General features: G+C 42.4%; 1 protein-coding gene across 1 annotated transcript in view; it reads right to left on the bottom strand.

The window, feature by feature from the left end:
- Window positions 1-110: 110 nt before the first annotated feature.
- LOC134871980 (phosphofurin acidic cluster sorting protein 1-like) overlaps window positions 111-21,241 on the bottom strand; it is a 44,772-nt gene continuing 23,641 nt past the window's right edge. The window contains exons 2-24 of the mRNA XM_063895029.1: window positions 20,241-20,328; window positions 19,565-19,654; window positions 18,586-18,711; window positions 15,659-15,803; window positions 15,487-15,578; window positions 14,413-14,490; window positions 12,410-12,469; window positions 11,028-11,188; window positions 10,300-10,393; window positions 9,236-9,319; window positions 8,803-8,924; window positions 8,122-8,257; window positions 7,547-7,651; window positions 7,319-7,425; window positions 6,629-6,783; window positions 6,295-6,405; window positions 6,101-6,203; window positions 5,973-6,015; window positions 5,836-5,878; window positions 5,380-5,521; window positions 4,534-4,772; window positions 4,306-4,425; window positions 111-4,176 (exon numbers count right to left, since the gene is read on the bottom strand). Coding sequence (XP_063751099.1) covers window positions 4,058-4,176; window positions 4,306-4,425; window positions 4,534-4,772; window positions 5,380-5,521; window positions 5,836-5,878; window positions 5,973-6,015; window positions 6,101-6,203; window positions 6,295-6,405; window positions 6,629-6,783; window positions 7,319-7,425; window positions 7,547-7,651; window positions 8,122-8,257; window positions 8,803-8,924; window positions 9,236-9,319; window positions 10,300-10,393; window positions 11,028-11,188; window positions 12,410-12,469; window positions 14,413-14,490; window positions 15,487-15,578; window positions 15,659-15,803; window positions 18,586-18,711; window positions 19,565-19,654; window positions 20,241-20,328 — 2,563 coding nt within the window. The 3' untranslated portion in view covers window positions 111-4,057. The remainder of the gene's footprint in view (window positions 4,177-4,305; window positions 4,426-4,533; window positions 4,773-5,379; window positions 5,522-5,835; window positions 5,879-5,972; window positions 6,016-6,100; window positions 6,204-6,294; window positions 6,406-6,628; window positions 6,784-7,318; window positions 7,426-7,546; window positions 7,652-8,121; window positions 8,258-8,802; window positions 8,925-9,235; window positions 9,320-10,299; window positions 10,394-11,027; window positions 11,189-12,409; window positions 12,470-14,412; window positions 14,491-15,486; window positions 15,579-15,658; window positions 15,804-18,585; window positions 18,712-19,564; window positions 19,655-20,240; window positions 20,329-21,241) is intronic.

Genomic DNA, 21,241 nt, shown 5'->3' with positions numbered 1-21,241 from the left:
TTTACAATGACTAACAATATTTCTCAATATTTGCATTAAAAATGAATGTTTTTTTTTAATCCTGCATGATAACAACTATTTTCTGCATACACAAAAACATGAGACTGAGCTACAAATCAGGAATATTTTTATTAAAAAAACAAAACAATGAACACTTCCACTTTTCATCCCACATCTGTTTGATTGACAAACGTAATCATGAAAAAGCAGTACTACAAAACATGTCAAATTAAGAAAAACAAAACAAAAAAACAGAACTAGAATACAATATTACAAGTACTATCTGATATGTACAAGCATTATAGTTTATTATTAGAATTATTGTTATAGGCAAAAGGCAAAAAAGCTGAAGACTGCTGCTGAAGAAACAATGGCATGTGCAAAATACTCTCCACAAGCTTAGGACGCTCTGAACCTCGTCAGGCAGAAATCTACTGCTTAGGCAAATTTGGTTCCCATGAAGACATACGGCAGAATATACAAGCTGTCAGGGAATGTGGACAAAATCATGTCAAGTCATTTTAGAAAGCTAAGCTTGTGGAAGCCTGGTGAAAAAACTCTCTCATCGTCAGAGAGAGGACGGTGGAGGGACAAGACACTGCTGATCACTGACGGAGATTATTGATGGAACAAACGGCTCCGAATCTCTAACCACGACTAGTCAAGGACAGAGGAACCATCGATACACCGTCACAAACACACACAGGTACAGAGGTACAGGTAAAAACACATAGGAACAAATTCAAGTCTTACATACAGAACAACCAGAGACTGTAGGAAAACGTGTAAACTGGAACAATGTTGGGAACTGTTGTCGATGAAAGATGAGAAAAAAAGTTGCTCCAAACTTTAAAATGTTGACTTCATAACAAGGATCGCTTTGTTGTTTATGTGTTTTCAGAGATCCAAAGAAACCCACAAATCTAGCTGAATATAGCCACATTTTAGTGTTGGCAGTGATTTTGTTATAAATCCAAGTTCAGCTCAATCAGTGAGTGCCAGCTGACCTCCAACCTCTCTGTGAAGGCTGCGAAAGAAGAGGCATCAAAAACTCGGCCTGTAAACCTTCTAGGAAAAGTTTGGATTCACATCGTTGCAACAATAACAGCAACAACACTACAAGGCAAAGACTGTTTTGGATAGTAAACAGAAGAGAGTTTACCCCACTGATATAGTTCAAGTTTAAAAAGATCAAGCATTTTTATTCCATCTAGTCGTTTTGGAAAGATTTCTTGTTTTTAAATCCATTTTTTGAATTTAAAACATGGTTCACTTCAAAACCTAATTTGCCACTAATTCCTTTATCGAATGTTAAAACCAGATAAGCAAAAAGCTGTTACAATGGAAAAAGCAAGTTAAAGGGGACATAGCATGCTATTTTTTTAGGTTCATAATGTATTGTTAGTTTCTACCAGAACATGTAAATATGTTTATTGTTCAAAAACCAGATTATTTTCCTGTTTGAATATACCTGTATTCACCCTTCGTCTGAAACGCTCTGTTTTAGCGCCTGTCTTTAAGAACCTCTCTGCTCTGATTGGTTGGCGTTTCAGGGGGTTTGTCCCTAAGAGCCACACCTTTCACATTGTGATAATAACTTAACTTTAATAAAGTAATTAGTGGCAAATGATAAAAGCTTATACATGTTACCTTAAAGAGGTCCAGTGATGATTGTTGTTTTCTTAGCAAACGTCTTAGGGTTAACTTTAATAACTGCAAATTATGTTCACTTTTTAAGATAGGGTATTTTAACATTTTAGAGTACAGTACGTCGACCCTTGCTTATATTAAGGAACAATGAAACCCTGTCTTTCTGTCAAGCCCTTAACTCAAAAAACTTTGGGTAAATTCAACCGTTACTGTAGACTTTAGAATGAATGCACATAAGTCTGTTTTAGGCCAAACACCACCTTCTAGCAACACATCTACCTGTGCCTGAAAGCTGCACCTGTAAACTAAATGCAATACATTCAAATATTTGGAAGGACTTATAATCAATCAACACCAAACTGAGTGTTTGAGTTTCGAGCTGATAGTCAGAACAGCCAGAGAACACACAAGCAAATCCTTTAGTTTGAACCCATCGTGTAACAGGTGCCGTAACACTGTAATATCAGGGACAAATAAAATCAAACTAACAAAAACAGCATTTAAATCCAGATGTTGGCATTAACACGATTAAAAAAACAATACTTCTAATACTTTACTGGACATGGAGAGTGTTACGATGCAGGCGGCACAAGGCAAAAGTACACAGGCTCGTGAAATTAAATTAGAACGAGGATTAGATCAATTATTTTAAACCACCATTGCAGATACATTCTTGGATTTGCGCCAAATTTGAAATATTTTTTATTTATTCAATTGAATTTTATCGTATGATTTTGTACTTAGTGGTGATAAAAACCTGCCTTGTGCCACGATACAAAGTAAACAGGATGACCACTGCAGCCCTGATCAGATAATCAATGATGTTGATAGTGACCTCATCCACATCCACACACATCCATCCACACACACACACACATACACACACACGTTAGAAAAAGTATTCCCCCTATTTAGTGATTTTTTTTTTTTCAAAGTTTCCAACAACATTACATTTATTTCACCACACACACACGCACACACACACACACACACTGTTACCGGTTACTGTACTCTCACTAATCACCTCACGACATCTTAGAGAAAGCATGAAGCAGACCTGCGCCAAAATAACTCACATCAACCCAAATATTTACTTATTTTTTCCTGATAAAATTAACTATTGATGTCTTAAGAATAAATGGAAAAAGCCTAAAAAATAAGATCCTCTTGGACCAGGTCTGCTGTTTTCACTAAAGTAAAAGCTGCCATCCTGTTGCCAATAAATCATTTTATTTTGGGGACAACTGGCATACGACTTTGTGCTTTATTGCAGGTGTTAAACATCCTATATTTGCGGTGAAGATACTCACGGAAAAGCAGAGTTTATGCATCTTTTTCGGCTGGTTTATGCATTTCATCGTTGCATATTCGCTTGTGTTGATCTGTTTTTACCAGCCGTGCTCTGCAAAACACCCAGATGCGTCTTTGTACATGTGCATAGCAACTGAGAAGATAAAGAAAACCGCACGATGTAGTATCCCCTGCTTCGAAATCCTGGAACTCTTCACAAAAACGTACACTATGCATCACAAAACAGCGTCAAAATCTATTGTTCACAAGAGCACAAATAAAAAAAGACACTCCCCATTTATATATATTATTTTCTGTTTGGCATTTCACATCCAAATCACTTATTTTGGTACAGAAAAACATATTCTAAATTATATGGAAGCCCTTGAAATAAAAAACGGTAATGATGGGCTTGCTTTAAGGGCATCTGTGGATGTACTGGAGTACAGGTGGAGGAATCACATGCAAGCCTTTTGTTTGACTGCATTGTGTGAGCACAGGACACTTTCCGTTGTGTTTCAGCGACTCATGCAAACACTGAAGCCCTGTTGTGTAACTTTTTTTATTTCTGTTCCGGCACGTGAGTGGTATATCGCTTAGTTTGGAGCATGCGTGTGTGGATCGGGTCTTGAAGGAAAGCGAGAGTCGAGGGTTGGACTTTAAGGGCTTGAAATCGGTGAGTTGTTGCATGCTATTGCATTCCATAGAACGGAAACGTAAATGGCAGTTGGCTAATAAACTTGTGCTGTAAGCCCCTTGTAAGTAAACAAACACACACACACACACACACACACACGCACACACTGTACATTCACGTGTGCATGCACACTCGCCACACACACATACACACACACACACACACACACACACACACACAACACACACACAGAAAAAGGGCATTAAAGTGACTAGTAACAACGCAGCACCCCCACACCACCCTCTTCCTCCTCCTGACGGATAAGACGACTGCCACCAAAATGAAACTAAAGAAAGAAAAACTGTCCGGCCCATCAGCGTCTTCCCTCTGATCTGGGGCGGGGTCTTTGCGCATCCGTGTTACAGGATCAACGAGAGTCGAAGGTCAAGTCAGGTTCAGAGGAGTCGGCTGGTGCTCGCCCTAGGAGGGGGGCTTGCTGTAGCCGTAAAGTCCGACAGGAAGGTATTTGACGTGAGTGGGCCACTGGGCGGCGAGCTGGAAGAACTTCACGTCGTTCCACTCCACGCCGTCTATCGCCACTGGAGAGGAACAGAAGCAAACAACTTTAAAATGCTTGCTTTCTGAACAGAGTTTGGACCAGGGGTACGCTGAAGTGAAATGGACATATTTAAAGGACATGGAGGTACGATGTCTATCCTTCAGGTTACCTTTCAGGAAGGTCTGCTGCTGCTTGGCGGAGCAGATGAGTCGGCTGATGCCTTCGATGACCTGGCTCTTTGAGTCTACGTCCTTCTCCTTTGGCTTCTTCCCCAGGAAGATGGTGGGAACTGAGGAGCGGTAGAGAGAGAAATCTTTATGTACCTGGACCGAGAACATGAAGAGTTCCTCTAACATCTCCCATCTGATGATTTCCACTCTTTGGATCCTCGTCTCACCTTTCTTGTTCTTCTCCTTGGTGACCACGGTCATAGCCATGGTGCTGACCTGGGCCTGTGCGTCGTTGCTGCCCCCACCTGGTAGCCTGCTGACCTGCAGCGAGCGGAAGGCGCTCTTCAGCGTGTTCTTACAGCCCGTGTCGCGCCGCTCACCCTCCCGCCGCTTCTCCGCCAGAGACGCCAGCCAGTAGTCCACCTGCAGGCCGATGGCATCCACGCCATGAGACATGCTGGGACTCCTGAGGACGGAGAGAGTTATAGAAGCAGTTAGAGAGAAATGAACCTGTTTGTATTATCAATTATGTTTTTTGTTCAATTATATACAAACCAGCTTAAAAAATAGATGTAACTGCGATGGGAGAGGCTGTGAATATGAGCAGGAAAGCTTTTTGCAGCCTCTGCAGCACCTCAGTCTGCCACCAGTAACTTAATCCAAAACAGTTTTTAGAGAACATGGACTATATCAGATTTTGATGCTTGCACCAAATGCATTTTGAAGAGGGGGGGGTAGAAGATTAGATCAGACGCAGCGGGAGAGACGGTCTCTAGCAGCAGGAGGAGCATATATCAAATGTATCCCACAGATGAAAACCTGAAGCATCAAAGAGAATACTGGGGCCAGAAGCAAAACGTACAATATGTTTTATGGTTTTTTTTATTTGAAGGGCAGTGGAATATTTTACTTTGTGGTCTCCGAAGTTTTTCTAAGATTGATAGATAATTTAATATTGTTTCTCCTCCCTTATAAGGAGGTAAATGAGGGATGCTAAATGAAGCGTCAGAGAGGGAAGGAACTAGTTGGTAGGAACAAGAGGAAAAAGGATCAATAATTCAGGTCACTCTTACCCTTGTACTGTCAGTACGCTGCCCATTGAGGGGGAGGAGGGGGGTGTAGCCGCCTCTTTAATCATCCCAGTGGGGGAGCCGTGGGAGGGGGGAGATGTGGAGGGGACGGCCAAGCTCACCGCCACGCCCTCTTCTGTATCTCCTTGGGATCACAGGAGAAAATGAACATTATGAGCAGCTAAATCAAATGCTTTTTACATTTGTCCTCAAGTTTATTTTCAAAGCTTCGGACTACAGCCACCAGGCTCACAGGCTATTGGCGGTTAAACTACTCTGTTTACAGTCCAAATATTGATATGAATCAATAAAGGGAGTATTTTATTCCACTGTTGAGAATTTCATTTGACTTTCTGTTCATCTTATTCTATTTTTTATGTAGAAACTGTACTTTTTCCTGCCTTTTTCCAACACTGTGTTTGTCGTTTTCTTTCATATCTAAAGTGATCTTTCACTCACCTGTTGGAGACGGACCCGACTCGATAAGACCGACTTTAACCACCTGGAAAACAAGAAGCAAAGCATCAAAATAATCAGCAACAATCCATCAATTCAGATTAGATTTTTCAACCTGCTGCGATATGAGTAAACCTTACCCCTATGAAGGGAATGAACTTCTGGTAGGAGTCCTCATCTCGCCTGGGAACAGAGAGGACACAGATTTGTAAGAAAAACATAAAGGTTCTTGTGGTGTGTTTTTTTTTTTATATGACTCTGTACTCACGTCCTGTGTTTGCAGGTGAGCATGGCCTCAGCGATGGGAAGCTGGTGTGTGACGGTGGCTCCGCTGATGTACTGTGAGATTCTTGCCGCTACATCCAGCTGATCTGTGGAGGATAGGGAGACGTGTGTGTTGATATGGGGCCGATATCACCCACTAAAGGTGATTATTCAGGGCCTCAGGGCAGGGGGGGGTACCTGTCTGTGGTGGCTCAGAGCGGCTGAACACGTCTCTCCACGCCCCGTCCAGGAAGGAGGAGCTGTAGCGGTTGTCAAGGGCGCCGAGGTGCTTGGCAACCGGGTGAGAGCCTGATGGAGAAGATGGAGTCAAAATAAAGAGAAGGAAAGAAAGTGGATGAAATTTGATTAGATGCAACAATGAAAAAGAGCACAGGGTTCACAATGCAAATAAAAAAGGTAACACAAAAAATAAGACAAGTTTAAGATCCTAAACGTTTATAACTGTCACATTTTCCCCAATGTTCACACTTCTCCCTTCTACAAGAGTGTCTCTATCTCCAGACTCTCTTACCCAGAGGCACGACCAGGAAGCGCATGTGGTTGAGCCAATCGGACGTCTTGCTGGCGAGCTGAGTGACGAAGAACTGCAGGATGGCTCCCAGGTAGCTCTGGCTGCCCACCGCCGCCACCTTCACCGCTCTGGGCATGGACGAGTTACAGTTACAGCTATGGGGGGAGAGGAACGGAAGGAAAGGAGTGGGTGTTATTAGGGATATGTCAGAAGGGGATCCACTGGAGATAAGAAATCAAACACATACATGCATGGAGCCTCTTAAATGAATGTATTCGACTCAAATTGGACTTGATGTATAAAATGGTCCTCTTTCCTTTTCCCTGCTGAGAATGCTGATTCTTACCTGTTTGCATCTAAAGAAACACTGTTTACTTTTTCTGTGTCACCTATTTTCCTTTATATGCTCTGACAATAAAGTAAACCGAAGGAACAGATGGAGACAAAACAGTGAGGCGGAGAAATAGGTGAGATATAAAAAGTATTGTTTGGCATAAAGAGAAGTTATAGATGAGGAGTCAGGAGGGCAAAAGGAGGAGGAGTGAGAGATGTGGAGGACGGAGGAGAAGAAGAGGAAAGGGTCAAACAGAAGACAGATGAAGCCTGAGGAGATGAGTCATCCTGCAAACCAAGGGACGGTTTAACTCAGGAATAAGTGTGTGTGTGTGTGTGTGTGTGTGTGTGTCTCACAATTTCTGGATGCGGGTGAGCACGGCCGACAGCACCGCCTGGATTTCGGCCGAGGAACACGTGCAAACCACCGGGTGTCTCTGTACCTGCAGCTGCTCTGCGACATACTGCACACACACACACACACACACACACACACACACACACACACACACACACAGAATAATGATGAACACACACACCTTAAAATAAATTTGGAGGACATGCTTCACACACACACACACTTACCTGCCCTTGCCAGTCGGTGCCATTGACCATGATGAGGCTTTCGGGGAGTGCGGAGTCTGACAACAAAATCTGGTTCAGCTGGTCGTACACCACCTTCCTCAGGAGCTATACACACACACACACACACACACACACACACACACACACACACACACACACACACACACACACACACACACACACACACACACACACACACACACACACACACACACACACACACACACACACACACACACACACACACACACACACACACACACACACACACACACACACACACACACACACACAGACACACACAGACAGACAGAGGTCATACACTTCCCCACAGCAAGACATTTACACTACAGATGACTCATGAGCAAATGAATAATTCATCCTGAGCTCCTGGGAGTCACAGATTATCATTTGCATTCTTTACTTCTGAAAAAACTAAACAGAGAGGAGGACACGGAACAAAGGCAGGTTTTTTTTTGTAAATCTCTGCTGCGACAGGATGATTTACGTCCCTGTGCTCCGGTAAAATGATTCTGTAGCTCATGATAAGGACTGAGAAGAGGATGGTAATTTACGGGCGTGCTGTGACCCAGCTCCGGGGATCTCTCTGAGTCGGAGCTGTTGGTGCGCTCACTCAGAGGCTTGGACAGCTGTCTCTCCTTCATGGGGGTGCTGATGCGCTTCTGCCGGGGCGTGTGGCCTCCGTCCAACCTGACGGAGACAGGGAAAAAAAGGCACAGCATGTTTTAAAAAAAAAGCTCAAATGGCATCAATGTTTGCCAACATATTCAGTGTTGAAAATACTAAATATGTTTCCCTTCTGAGATGCTAACAGGCAAACCTTTTTAATGTGTGTTCTGAATTAAAAAGGCCCGTTTTCTTTCCTATAAATGCATTTTTTTTAAATGGTTGAGTTCTTTAAAAAAGTCTGAATTTATCTAATAATTTTTCCTCTCTTTAATTTTGTCTTTCTTTATTTATACACGCAAGTTTATTTAAATGTATTTATTTTGTTATATTTAATGAAAAATAATACAAACTTTATGATGACAAACCTCAACCTCAAAAAATCTATATATGAAAAGAGATGTATCTGTAGTTTATTAATGGATGCATTTAACTAACATTTAAATGCTGTAGATAGAGCCATTATCTTAAAATATTAACCCATACGTAATAATAATCTAGATAAATAAGTCCCCCAAAATATTTGAATTAAATGAAATATCTCTGTTCGTAACCATTTGTGTTTTTACCTTGGTGATGGCATGGCCTGGCTTTCACTTTTGCTGCTCTTCAGAGGCGTACGGGGTTTCTCTGCCACTGACACCGTGATGCAGGGGCCCACCTCAGCAAACAGCTCTTGATCTGTTAGCTCCTACACACACACAAACACACACAGTGTCAGAATAGGGAGATACTCCGACTCTCCATTACTTTTGATTTCACTCTTTCTTCTGTGCTCTCCGTCTCTCTCGCAGATGGCTGCGAGTTCCCCGTCCGAGTGCTATTAGCAAAGATCATTAACTCTCTCTCCTTCTCTCACACACACACACACACACACACACACACACACACACACACACACACACACACACACACACACACACACACACACACACACACACACACACACACACACACACACACACACACACACACACACACACACACACACACACACAATACCAGTGTGTCGGTCTCAGATAGAGGCTCGTCCAGGTTGCGGCTGCGGGAGGGCTTCATCTTCTCTATAGGAGGCTGCTCCCCCTGCTGGGAAGAGGAGGACACTGCATTCAGTCTCCAGGCTTCAATGGAACTGGATTTTTAATAATCAAACAATTACTGAAGTTATTTTGCAGCAACAGGACTGAAATGAAAGCAGAGTTTTCCACTGAAAAACATATTATCAGGAAGTGTGCAAAAACCAGTCCCGACACCGAAAGGCTCTACTTCAGCATTGCTATTAAAGAGGGAAGTGCAGCGGTTTGAATGCAGCGGTGAAATCCATTCAGCAGATTTAACACTCTTTTTATCGAGCAGATGGTGACCGTAAAAGAGCTATTGGATTTCTGCTCCATTACGTTTTTGAATTTCTTATATTTGCACACCGCCCTCCCGATGGGCCATTTTCACACGCTTCACATTCTGGATGTTTACCCCATCAATGCAGAGACGCATGGTGTTTTCAAGCTGCAATTAAAAGCGTTTCCTTACACGGTTTTATGTCACTGTGATCTTTAGAGTGCCACGGGTAGACTGTCTGAAGCACTTTGTTGAACAAGTATTAGGTTAGGGGCTTTGTGGAGTTCATAGCGTAATTAAGAAAACATTTATAATTACATCAACAAATCTCACAGTAAAAACAGCCAGGATGTTTGAATCATTGGAATAAAATGTCTTTAAAAAGTGTTGATTTGGAGGAATTTGAAAGGAATAAGCCCATGCATTGTTTTTTTTAAGAAAATCATTTAAATAAAAAAATACCTACATGTATGTTTTGACCTGATCAAACCAAAAAAGGTTTCAGATTGTTGATTTTAATAATGTTGTTTCACAAGGTAAATGGGCTATATGTAGTCCTAGGTGTGTATCGTACATGTATCGCTAGTCCATTGTACACAATTTAAATGAGGCCTTGCCTGAAGTCGAACACCCTTTGGGAACAGATTGCCTGCACTCAGCTCAATGCTTCAGGTGAAAGCCCCACATAAGTTCAACTCCTGCTGATGCTGCAGATCAGATATACTCACCGGGCTGAAAGTGTCTCGACCCAAACTGCCTTTGCTATTCAGACTGCCGATCTCCGTCTGAGAGCTGGACTGAGACATTCCCTCGAAGAACGGCCTGAACACACGGAGACAGAAACCAAAGAGAACAAAAAGCGTCTTTACAATTATGACTTTTTCAACAGAACTGTGACCCAATGCATTTATTTTGCTGCTTTGCTTTTCAGCTCCACTACATTTTAAAGCCATCAAGTAGTGCTATTTTGAGTCATATTTTGAAGCTAAATTTAAGCTCAGATCACAAGAAGACTAAAAATAAGTTTGAATAGACATTTATAAATAGCTTGAATGCTACTCTTCGACTCTGTTATTGATCTCCAAGAAATACGCCTTCCTGGAGTCCATGACAAAGAGAATTGAGATCTTTGAAGCAGATACTTTTTTTTCCAAAACAATGATGAGCATCACAGGTCCCTCCCATCTGTACTTCATGAAACTCTTCTTTTAAATCATCTAAATAAACCCTTCAAAATGAGATTTGAGGTTTTGGTTGATAACCAGATGAATATAAAAGTATGCAACCAGATTGTGGTTTGAGGTAACCTAAAATAAACACAAAATATATGACGACACTGAGCAGTTTCCACCAACAGAGGGAGCTCAGAGAGTCCTGTCAGTGTTTGGATGCAGCAATGTAAGCAGGTGAAGCTGTAGATGTATTTTTGAGCTGTGTTGTATGTTTATGCAGCCACCTTAGCTTAGGTTTGGGCGTGCTGAGGATGCTGTCGGTCTCCTCCATCTCCGGCCCGCTGTCGCTGGGGTTGTACATCTCCAGACTGTCGTAGAGCTCGTCCAGGTCCTCCTCCACCTCCTGGATCTGCTCCCTCGACACGTGCTCCAGGCCGAAACCAACCTGGACGAGACGCAGAGGAGATAAGTGACCGACGTTCACAGGCACAGAGTAAAAACATTTCCAAGCTGCTCTGATCGGTTCTGGTAACACAAACAGAAGCTTTAAAAAATAAAAAGTGTCAACAACCTGCTCCCCCTGAGAGGTGATAATCCCCACAGAGGAGACATATGTTGATCCCAACTGAAGTACCACCCGCACACACACACACACACACACACACACACACACACACACACACACACACACACACACACACACACACACACACACACACACACACACACACACACACACACACACACACACACACACACACACACACACACACACACACACACACACACACACACACACACACACACACACACACACACACACACACACACACACACACACACACACACACACAGATTTCAAAGGCAGTGGAAGGAAAAGTGTTTTTTGACTCATGGATAATTAAAATAATGCTATATTTTGAAAGTAGCAAACAAGGGAGAAAAAAAGCATTTCAATAACTGTTTTATTTTTTTATAAGCGCACTATAATCAGCGCTCAATCGGAAACAAATACTGTTAAAACAGAGAACCAGCTCTAACACAAAATAATGAATAAAACGTTACATTAACAAATATAAACAGGTATTTTTTGAATACTCGCTTCTGATTGGTCAATAACAGAATTCCATGGTTTGTTATTCCTTTATATCAGCCCACTGCTATGGATAACAGGCCGTTACTATGGACACAGATCCATCTCATAACACCGTGAGTGGTCTGATTGTTTTAGGGGAAGCATTTAAAATCAATATTTCTGGAGGTTTTTTTATTTCTTTAGCCTTGTAATCAGCCAGGTATTGTGGAGTGAGGTAGTCATTGTTACGAAAAAAGTATCTTAAGGGTGACTCGAGATGTTTTTTGATGGTCAAATTAAGGTTAACACAAACACAATGTTCTGACGAAGAGACACACACACACCACACACACACACATAGACTCAGATGTGTGAGATCAAACACACACACTCTGATTGACTCCAGAGGCACATAAACACATTTCTGTTCTATTTTAACAATGTTTACTGTTTGAGCCGACTCCCAGTTGTTGTGCCACATCCTGCCCACACACACACCTCGCTGCGTCTTCAAAGCCACAACATGTCGACTCCGGCAAACAACCTCTAGAGCAAACACACACTCAAAGTGACACAGCCGAAGTCACCTACCTCATCAGTGACTTTAAACCTCTTCAGCAAGGCGACAAACTTCTGCTTAATGTTGGGTTGCTGCGGAGAGAGAGAAGGAAGACAATGTGAGACTGATGTGTGTGTGAGGGAGGGGAAAGACATGACAGGGGCTTTTCGTACTCGAATATTCAGATCAGCAGCGGTTAATGGATACACCAGCAGGACATATTTCTGCGTGTCACATTAAGCGTTACCCCTGCAGATGCTTCCGTGCATTTCCTATTGTGTTATTAAACTGGGATGTGAGAGGTGGTTCAGTCGCAGATGTTTGCCTGTTTAGTTATTGAACACTCTGAGTCATTTGGACAGGAAGGTAGGGAGCATTGATTAAAGGTGACTCAGCAGCTCAAGGTTTTTCTTCATGCGCACTTGAAGTAAGAAACTTTATATTGACTGCATTTTTTCTACAAGAAGGACAGAAGATATTCAGCTGCTCGAACTCGTCTATTTTTAACCTTGTAATATCTGACGTTTTTGGTCCCTTGACAAAGGAAACAATATTGGAATTGCTGATAAGGATAAAAGTTGCTATCAGTTGCTTATTTACATATGCAGCAGCAACGGAGCAACATTGTAATTCATTTAGTCACGTTTGTGTCAACCTGCGTAGTTTTCACTCTCTTTTAGCTCTGTTTTTCGTCTCTACGTACCTAATATTTGACTCTTTAGCTGCTGAATGCTCCTTTGTGTTCCTGACTGACGGACGGTGTCTGTTTTTTTGGTGCTGAGCAGGAAGTGTACAGTGGGTTTTTTAAGTTGTTTTTTGGAGAAAATATGCCTGCTGTGGCCAAAAATAAGGAAATGAAACAGTTGAGTTGTGAGCTGAAACTTGTACATGTTTAATTTGGACACATTATCCATTTTGGTTTTGATTAGAAATGGGTGTGAATCTTATTTAATGAAGCAAAACTGAAAAAACTGACTTCTCCGGACAGTATTTGGACGCATTGGAACACATAAGCTACAACAACGATGCTCCTTTTGTAACATTTGGGTATTTTTGGTAGATAAAGATAATATCAGCTGTGGGCAAAGCGACATGATTGGATGTCTGAGCGGCTTGTTGTGTTTTGGAGGTCGTGTCCTCATTGGCTACTATAAAGTGAAGAGGGATGACCTCATGCTGGACTTTGGTTTTGGTAAGGTTTCTCTATATATGTGTGTGTGTGTGTGTGTGTGTGTGTGTGTGTGTGTGTGTGTGTGTGTGTGTGTGTGTGTGTGTGTGCCAACCACAGCTCAGAGCAACGGGTCTGTTTTAATGGCTTTTGAGTGTGTCTAATGTGTGTGTTTTCATCCCCTTTAACAGTGCAGAAGTGATGGTTATTTTGTGTGTGTGTGTGCATGTGCTATCCACGGGCAGTGGTGCAGCAGTGACAATCTCGCAGCGACTCCACAGGAGCGCTCCATTAATAACCTGCTGAGACAAACTGACCCACACACCCACACACATACACACACATACACAATGCACTGCTTTCCTTTGGTCAAATTGAAGGTCAATTGTAATTTTCAGGGTTCCCAACACATCTGATTGGTGTTCTGTGCTCTTGCTGATTGTTTGCGTATGTGTTTGTATGTGTGTGTGTGTGTGTGTGTGTCCATTCATTGCAATTATTGCCAGTGCTTGTGATGATTTGCAACAACAGTTTTCCTCCCAGAAAATTGCCCCGAATCACATGTATCGAAAGAGGGTAGAGGGAGGAAATAGATTTTTAGGAGAAACTAACAACAGAAAAGGGGAGGGAGGGGGAGGTGGAGGGGCCGACAAGGAGGAGAGGTCGAGTGAGGTGAGGCAGGAGGCAGATGAGGGCGAGGGGCTTCACTCGAGTCAAATCAATTTGACTTGAAAAGGCTTTTCACAAGCAGGTTTGCTGCAAATTGCTTCGGAAACAAAACAAGCAGGGACAAAACAGATGGATAAAGGGAGGGAGGGAGGGAGAAAGGGGGGAGGATTGATGAGGTAAGGGAGGTGTTTTTCTTACTCGGGTGATTGCGGCGTTTGAAGGGAGCTTGCGCCTCGGTTTCTTCTTCCTCACCTCGTCCTCTTCGTCAAATAGATACTGAGAGAGCGGGAAAGGAGAGGGGAGTTATTACATTTGGGTTTTAAAAGGATAAGGGTTGCAATGTTCTACATTCGTATTTTATTACTGCCTACAAATCCTATTAAAGAGACCCAAAGGCAACAATAATTTGATCCCACTAACAAGTAAAGTCTGGGGGCGTCCATTGTTGCACTTGCTGACAATGTATGTTACAGTAATCCATCCCACAAACACACACAGTCCGCCGGCTGCAGATAAGCACCACTGTAAATGTAGAATATTAATCCACGGCTTAAAATAGTCCCCGACAAAAAGCAACATCTACTCTCATTTGAGAAGCAGCAGATAAAGACTTCAGTGCCCAGCTTTTGTACGGAACAGAATGTACTACGCAAGCCTTTTATAAAACACTTCACGTCAGAGAGTATAGAGACACAGACTGAGGGTTTATTGGTTTTAATCTCTTCATGAGGTTTAATCATTTCATCCTTTGGGCTGTTGTTGGATTGGCTGTTAAAATTGTACTTCTGAGGGTTGGTATCATAGGCAAAATCTGTTGCATACAAGCCAACGTCTTTTTTAATTATCTTTCCTTTGAAGTAAAAGGAAAAATCAACGCCAGATATTTCAGAGTTTATATTTAATTTCCCTGCCAAGTTTGGCCTGGTTTTTCATTAAAACCTGTGTCGTTGTTTGACCTCTTATCCTGGTCTAATCTTTTTCCTTATCAGCCTAACTTCTTTTAAGTGCTCTTATCAGGTGATGAACTATTAAGAAGTTAAATATTTAAATAAATAATATTGAAAGCAGAAAGATATCTTGATTATATCTATATGTTCATGTATGCTCGATAACACCAAGTCAAATTCTGGTACTGTATGTTTTAAACTACTTGGTAATAAACCTGATTCTGATTCTGAAATATATACATATTGTTTTTGTGTTCTTCATAAAGTTCAAATAACTTTTACTGTTACTGTTGTGACGGCGGTATTTACACCTTCCCAAACACACCTGTCCGTGGATGGGGTCGTCGCTGCCTTCCTGTTCTGACGAGTAGCTCTCTTCCTCTTCCTCGGAGTAGTTGTCGATGTCTGGAGAGCGATCTGCGGAGACAGAGGCTGTCAGCGGAGAGGGGGACAAACAGGGGAAGGAGAGACAAGATTTGTTGAAGTGTCGTACTCACCGGACATCTTTGCTTTGGGTCCCTCGTGGTCGATGGGCTGGCTGGACAGGGAGTACACTCTGATCTCAGCGACTGGCACCGAGGCATCCTTCAGCTGGCTGTGCAGCCCCAGGACCTGAGCCCCCTCACTGGGGTGCTGCATCACCTGCACGGGGGAGGGGAACAGAAAACATTAGCATTTGATGCAAAATCCCACCCTCAAAACCATGAAAAATACACATACTAAGTGGTAAGTACTCTCATATTGTAATATAATATTAGTATTTATTATCACGTTTGACTCTACTACAGCTACAATAAATGTTATGTCATTGATGGACATTGATTTTATTATTTCTTTTATAAGGAAAGGAGAAGTTTTAGTTTGAGTTTTCTCCAACTTCGAAAGTGCCTTGTTTACTTAAATGAGATGCAGATGAATGCTAAAATATTTAAATGGAAACAAGGCAATTATTTAAGGGAAGAAAGACAGATATTTAAACTTCCACCAGAAATATTTCAATTGTGGTTCTCTACACACAGCAGAAGACGTGATTCAAACAGCATCAGAGGAAGAGGAGCGAGAAGAGAGACAGGCGACTTAAAGGCTCTGTAGACAGAGAGGGGGACAGGTTAGACAGCAGGAGAAGAAATGAGGACAGACGTGAAGCAGATGTTGAGAGGAGAAAAGATAAAAGGAACAAGGAGAGAGACGAGGCTGCAGGAGATATACAAAACAGCAGATGGGATTAACAAAACCAGAGAGAAGTTGAACATGTGACGCATACAAAGTCCTTCCTCTGCAGCAAACAGCAGCATCACGTCTCCTGTCTGTGCATGCGTGTGTGTGTGTGTGAGCGTGTGTGTGTGAGCGTGTGTATCTAAAAGAGTGACACCCAGCCTCTTTCAGCAGTCTGGTCACACTCGCTGAGTTAATGAAGTCTGAGCAGCTTATTATGGAGCCACACATTACGGAGAGACATTACTGCTCAGCTAACCTGCTTCAAATGCTAATGCTAGCTCCATAAAAGCTGCTCATTTTAACCCAGAAAAAGGCTTTTATGCAAATCTGACCAGCCAGGAAAAAAAGAAGGGAAAATACAAGTTTTATGAGAATTATTTTAATTGTACATTTCGCTACGCCGAGACTAAATCACCTGCAGGTTCACCTTTTAGACTTACAATGCATTACGCTTAAAAACATGCAGTGAATTCTCTATTAAAAGGTCGATAATCACATTTAAATGTTTTCCACTTTCCATTACTGATGAGCGTTGAGGCAGAGCTTAAAGTTATGCATATGTTAAGTAACTGGAAAACAGTCCGAGATTACATGATGCTGCATAGTCAAGAACAAAAGTCATAAAACAGAACGACTCCATAAGCAGTTTCTTCAATGTATTTCTGAGGAGAGGGTGCAGCAAAAGTGTTTGGCTACTGAAGAAGTTTAGGAGGAATGATTGCAAGAAACCTGAGTGAGTCCCCTATAGCTTTTTTATTTTTCTGACACGCTCCGAGCCCGGGGCACAGTTCAGGCTTTTACTGCGCCTGTGAAGGAAATGAGTTTGAACCCATCATACGTACGAGTCGGCGTCGTTGTCCTTTGCCCTCTTCAAAGCACAACCTGTCTACTGGAATAGCTTCATGAATAAAAAGGGACTTTATTGTGTATGCATGAGGCAGGGCAAAGGCTGGAGCAACATACTGTGTTGGAAATAAAAATACTTTTCTAAAAGTTTTGAGAACCATTCTCTGATTCATGTGCTCTCATCCTACCGGGTGAATCTGGTTTCCTTTGCTCTCCATAAAAGACTTTTCACCCAATCTTTTTCTGTCAATCCCGCAATGAGACATTTCGTTCAAGGTGTTTTGCACTGTAAATAATTCTGACCTTCAACGAAACATCCACATGTACCCACACACGCCGTAAATCTGAAGCCTTTAGAAAAGTTTCCTGTTGTGGGAGAAGGAGAACTGCGCGGAGCTTTTGGCAGACGAGGCCACAGACTTTGATTAATGGCGACATTTATGGCGTGCCGGAAAAAGAACACAAGGCCAAAGATTGAAATCCAAGTTTTATTCCAAAGTGCACTAGCTGAAATTGAGTTTGGATGAAGGGTAAATGAAGGTCAGAGCTAAATATGTCCTAATAAAAGTTCCCGAATGAGAGAAAACGACTGTTATATTCTGGTTGGTATTAGGTCAGAAATCACTGTGACGACCGTTAAAAGATCAGTTAAACGAAGATTGGACTGCGGCAGAAGGCAGAGGCTGCGTGTTTAGGGAAATGAGGCTGTGACCAGCGTTTTGTCGGGTCAACAGCTCAGATCAGTCGGGACAAGACTCCGCTGACTCGACAACTCGCAGCTTAACCTCCGTCTGCTGCTGCGGAGCCACTGAAGATGCACTGAAAGGCTAGGAGAGATTGTAAAAGGAAGCCTTTTCTCTACCTATCCTGCAGAAGTGTATTAAAGGGGACATACTATGCTAACTTTCAGTTTCATATTAGTATTTAGTGCCTCGACTAGGACATGTCTCCTCTTTTCACCCTCTGTCTGAAACCAGAGCCCAGTCTGCTCTGATTGGTTAGCTGGCTGGCTCTGTTGCTCAACCGCTTAGAGATGTCCCGCCCCTCAGCCTATCACATACAATGTGTTGGAGCACTAGTCAATATCAGCGCGAGGGTTCCTAAGTGTCAATATGTTATGGAAGTAAACAACTGGAAGTGGTCAACTGCTTAAAGATCCTTACAACATGTTGGAGCCCTAGCCAATAGAAATCACATCTGAAATATGCTATATTAATGTTAACCTCTGTTCTTTTAAATATAATAAATGCAAAAATGTGAGAAGCCAGAGAAAATGAGAGAATCTAAGGGAGAAAATGTAAACGTAAACACATCACAAAATCACTTCTGTGTGACAGCAAGAGCTGAAGGGTGATGGTACCTCTGCCATGTTGATGAGACCCAGGGCGAGGGTCTTGTAGCCCAGGATGGTTCGGTTCTTGTATCTCTTCCGTCTCTGCAGCATGATCTGAAGCTTATTGGCGTCCCTCTTCAGGAAGTGTGGGTACTGCGGGGGTACAACACAAATAAACACAATCAGATCCTGCCTGAAGAAGCGATGACATTTGTTTCCCAGGTCGTGACAATCATGCCGGCGGTTGCGTAAGACCTTGACACCCGCAGACCTGTCTCCGGCATCCTGAGGTGTGGAGCCACTTAGTCACATCCTCATTATGACATAACCCGTCATTAAGGATCCATCAAAGGATCAAAAGCCACTTCTGGAACTATGTTCGAAGCCATGAAATCACTCCGCCACTCCGTTTTAATAGGCTTCCTCTCCGCAGTGTAGGAAGCTGAAAGTATAATGTCTGGCTCACTGATCCACAGAGGGAAACTCGCTGACCTTTTAGCAGCATTTAGACACATGGATATTGGAGAGGATGATTTAGAGCAGAAGAAACTCTGCTGGGATTTATATGAGTCGTGCTCGGCCTGAATGCATGGCAGAAGTGGATTTAAATGCTGTGCGAGTGTTGATGCATGAACAGGACCAATGTTTATTACATGTAGCAACAAGGAAAACATGGTTCATGAAATTGTAAGCAACAACTTGTATGTGTTCACTTCCTGTTATATAACTGCTACACTTACTTGATTTAATTGTATTCCTGTGTGCTTGCCTCTTAATAGGTTTTTTTTAAATGCCTTTTATTTGCACTGTCCCTCTATGTACAAATACACCGTAAAAGCAACAACAAAAACAGTTATACTATCTTTAGGTATTTTTTCGCCCTGTGTGTAGTCTGTAAGGCATGTAAATGTTGCCTGAGAAGACAAGCTTTGGGGAAAAAACCCATTGTATTGTCCTTTCGTTTGACTGACAGGAGCCTGATCCCCCTGAGCCTTAGTGTGTTTACCTGCAGGGAGAAGGTGAGCTGCAGGTCGGTCTCCGTCAGGCCTGCGGAGGACAGCAGGATCTCGTTGGAGCGCAGGATCCTCTTCGAGCCCTGAAGAGGCGACAAAAAAAAACACAAAAGAGAGATGTCATGGGAGCTGGGAACGATGGAAACATTATAATTAGCATAACCTGGCTAACTCCAGCAGAGACAAAACAATAAACTCATCAACCACATGCAGGGAGAGGAGCGTGGGAGGAGAGGGAGAGTGACTGATTGGAGGGAAGATGGAGAGAGTAACAGCAGCCGCATGGACACAGAATTAAAACAGCTTAAAGGGTCTGATGTGCCAGAAACTGCGGATCATTTATTGGTTTGTTTAGATAGAAAACAAGATGGAGGTGGTGGAGAGTGAGATCAAGCCAAGGAGCAGAGACTGGGAGTAGAGCCAGGGCATTAAAGGGGAATTTATACAAATTAAAATGTATTATCACAAAGACTATGAGGATTTTGAATGGATTTTGGACAAGATGGGGATAATGGAGAGCACACGGAGAGCAACAGAGCAGAAAACACTACATTTGGAGAAAATAGTTAAAATCTTAAACTCCCATCCTGAACCTCTTTCCCCTCACTGCTGCTGCTGTACGTAATGTTTGTCCATCTTATTGTCCGGCTGTAGAGAGGATTCTCGTACCTGCAGCTTGACGGCGATGACCACGGAGGTGAGGTCTTTATCCAGCTCCTTCAGCATGATCAGCTTCTTCAGAGTCAGGTTGAACAGCCTGGAGGCGAAACACAGAAAGACTCGGATTAGAAGACATCATGGACTGCTGAATATATTTGTCCGTTTGTGGTGTATCCAGTAACATAAAGCCAAAGAAACAAGCAGTTATTTAACGATTCAACATTTAAAGGATAAATATGAGTAAGTAAATGTAAAAAAAATGGGTGAATATTAAGAAAAGTGAAAATACTGACAGCTTTGTGTTTTACTGCATAACAACCGTGAGGGAATACAATGTCACCACGCAAAGTATCTCGATACTATGCTGTATTGATTATTTTCCCCACCCCTAGTAGAAAGAGCTTTGCTGAGGAGTTACTGCATCATCTCAACAGCATGTAAAGAAAAGGATAAATTAAGCAGCAGCAACATATTCCATCTTCTCTCTGCTTCATCCTCACTTTCTGTCTCTCCAGTGAGCCATCGAATAAAGCAAAAATAAAATGAGACAGGTCACTTAAAGAGGCCTTTAGTGCAGCTATGTGGTTGGTTTTTTTTAAGACACGAAACAAATGCAATTATGGCCCAGACAGGACTGGAAATGTTAAACTATTTTTGTATGTGAATTAAATGAAAACAACCAGCATCGTGGTGCCTCTGTGCACGATGTAAAAGGTCATATAAAAGGGTGAAGCTTTTTTCCTCATTAGAGGATAGGCAAACTCAGAAGAGATTTTTGACAGCAGCTGAAAACAGGCTTTGATTTGATTAAGCTGTGCTTCATCTTTAATATTATTATTGTTTAATGCACACAAACCGCCCAGTACAAGTTACCCACACAGTTCAAAACACACACTGAGAGACCTACTACACCAGGAGCACTTTAAGAGCAGAAATGAAATCAGAGAGAAGACACACACAGCACCCAAACCGAAGCTGTGCAGACAGAGGTCAGAGTGTTCAATAATTCA

This window comes from Eleginops maclovinus, chromosome 11, assembly GCF_036324505.1.
Source record: "Eleginops maclovinus isolate JMC-PN-2008 ecotype Puerto Natales chromosome 11, JC_Emac_rtc_rv5, whole genome shotgun sequence".
Taxonomy (NCBI): Eukaryota; Metazoa; Chordata; class Actinopteri; order Perciformes; family Eleginopidae; genus Eleginops; species Eleginops maclovinus.
The sequence above is the reverse complement of the archived record's forward strand: the minus strand, read 5'-3'. Positions and strand labels throughout refer to the sequence as shown.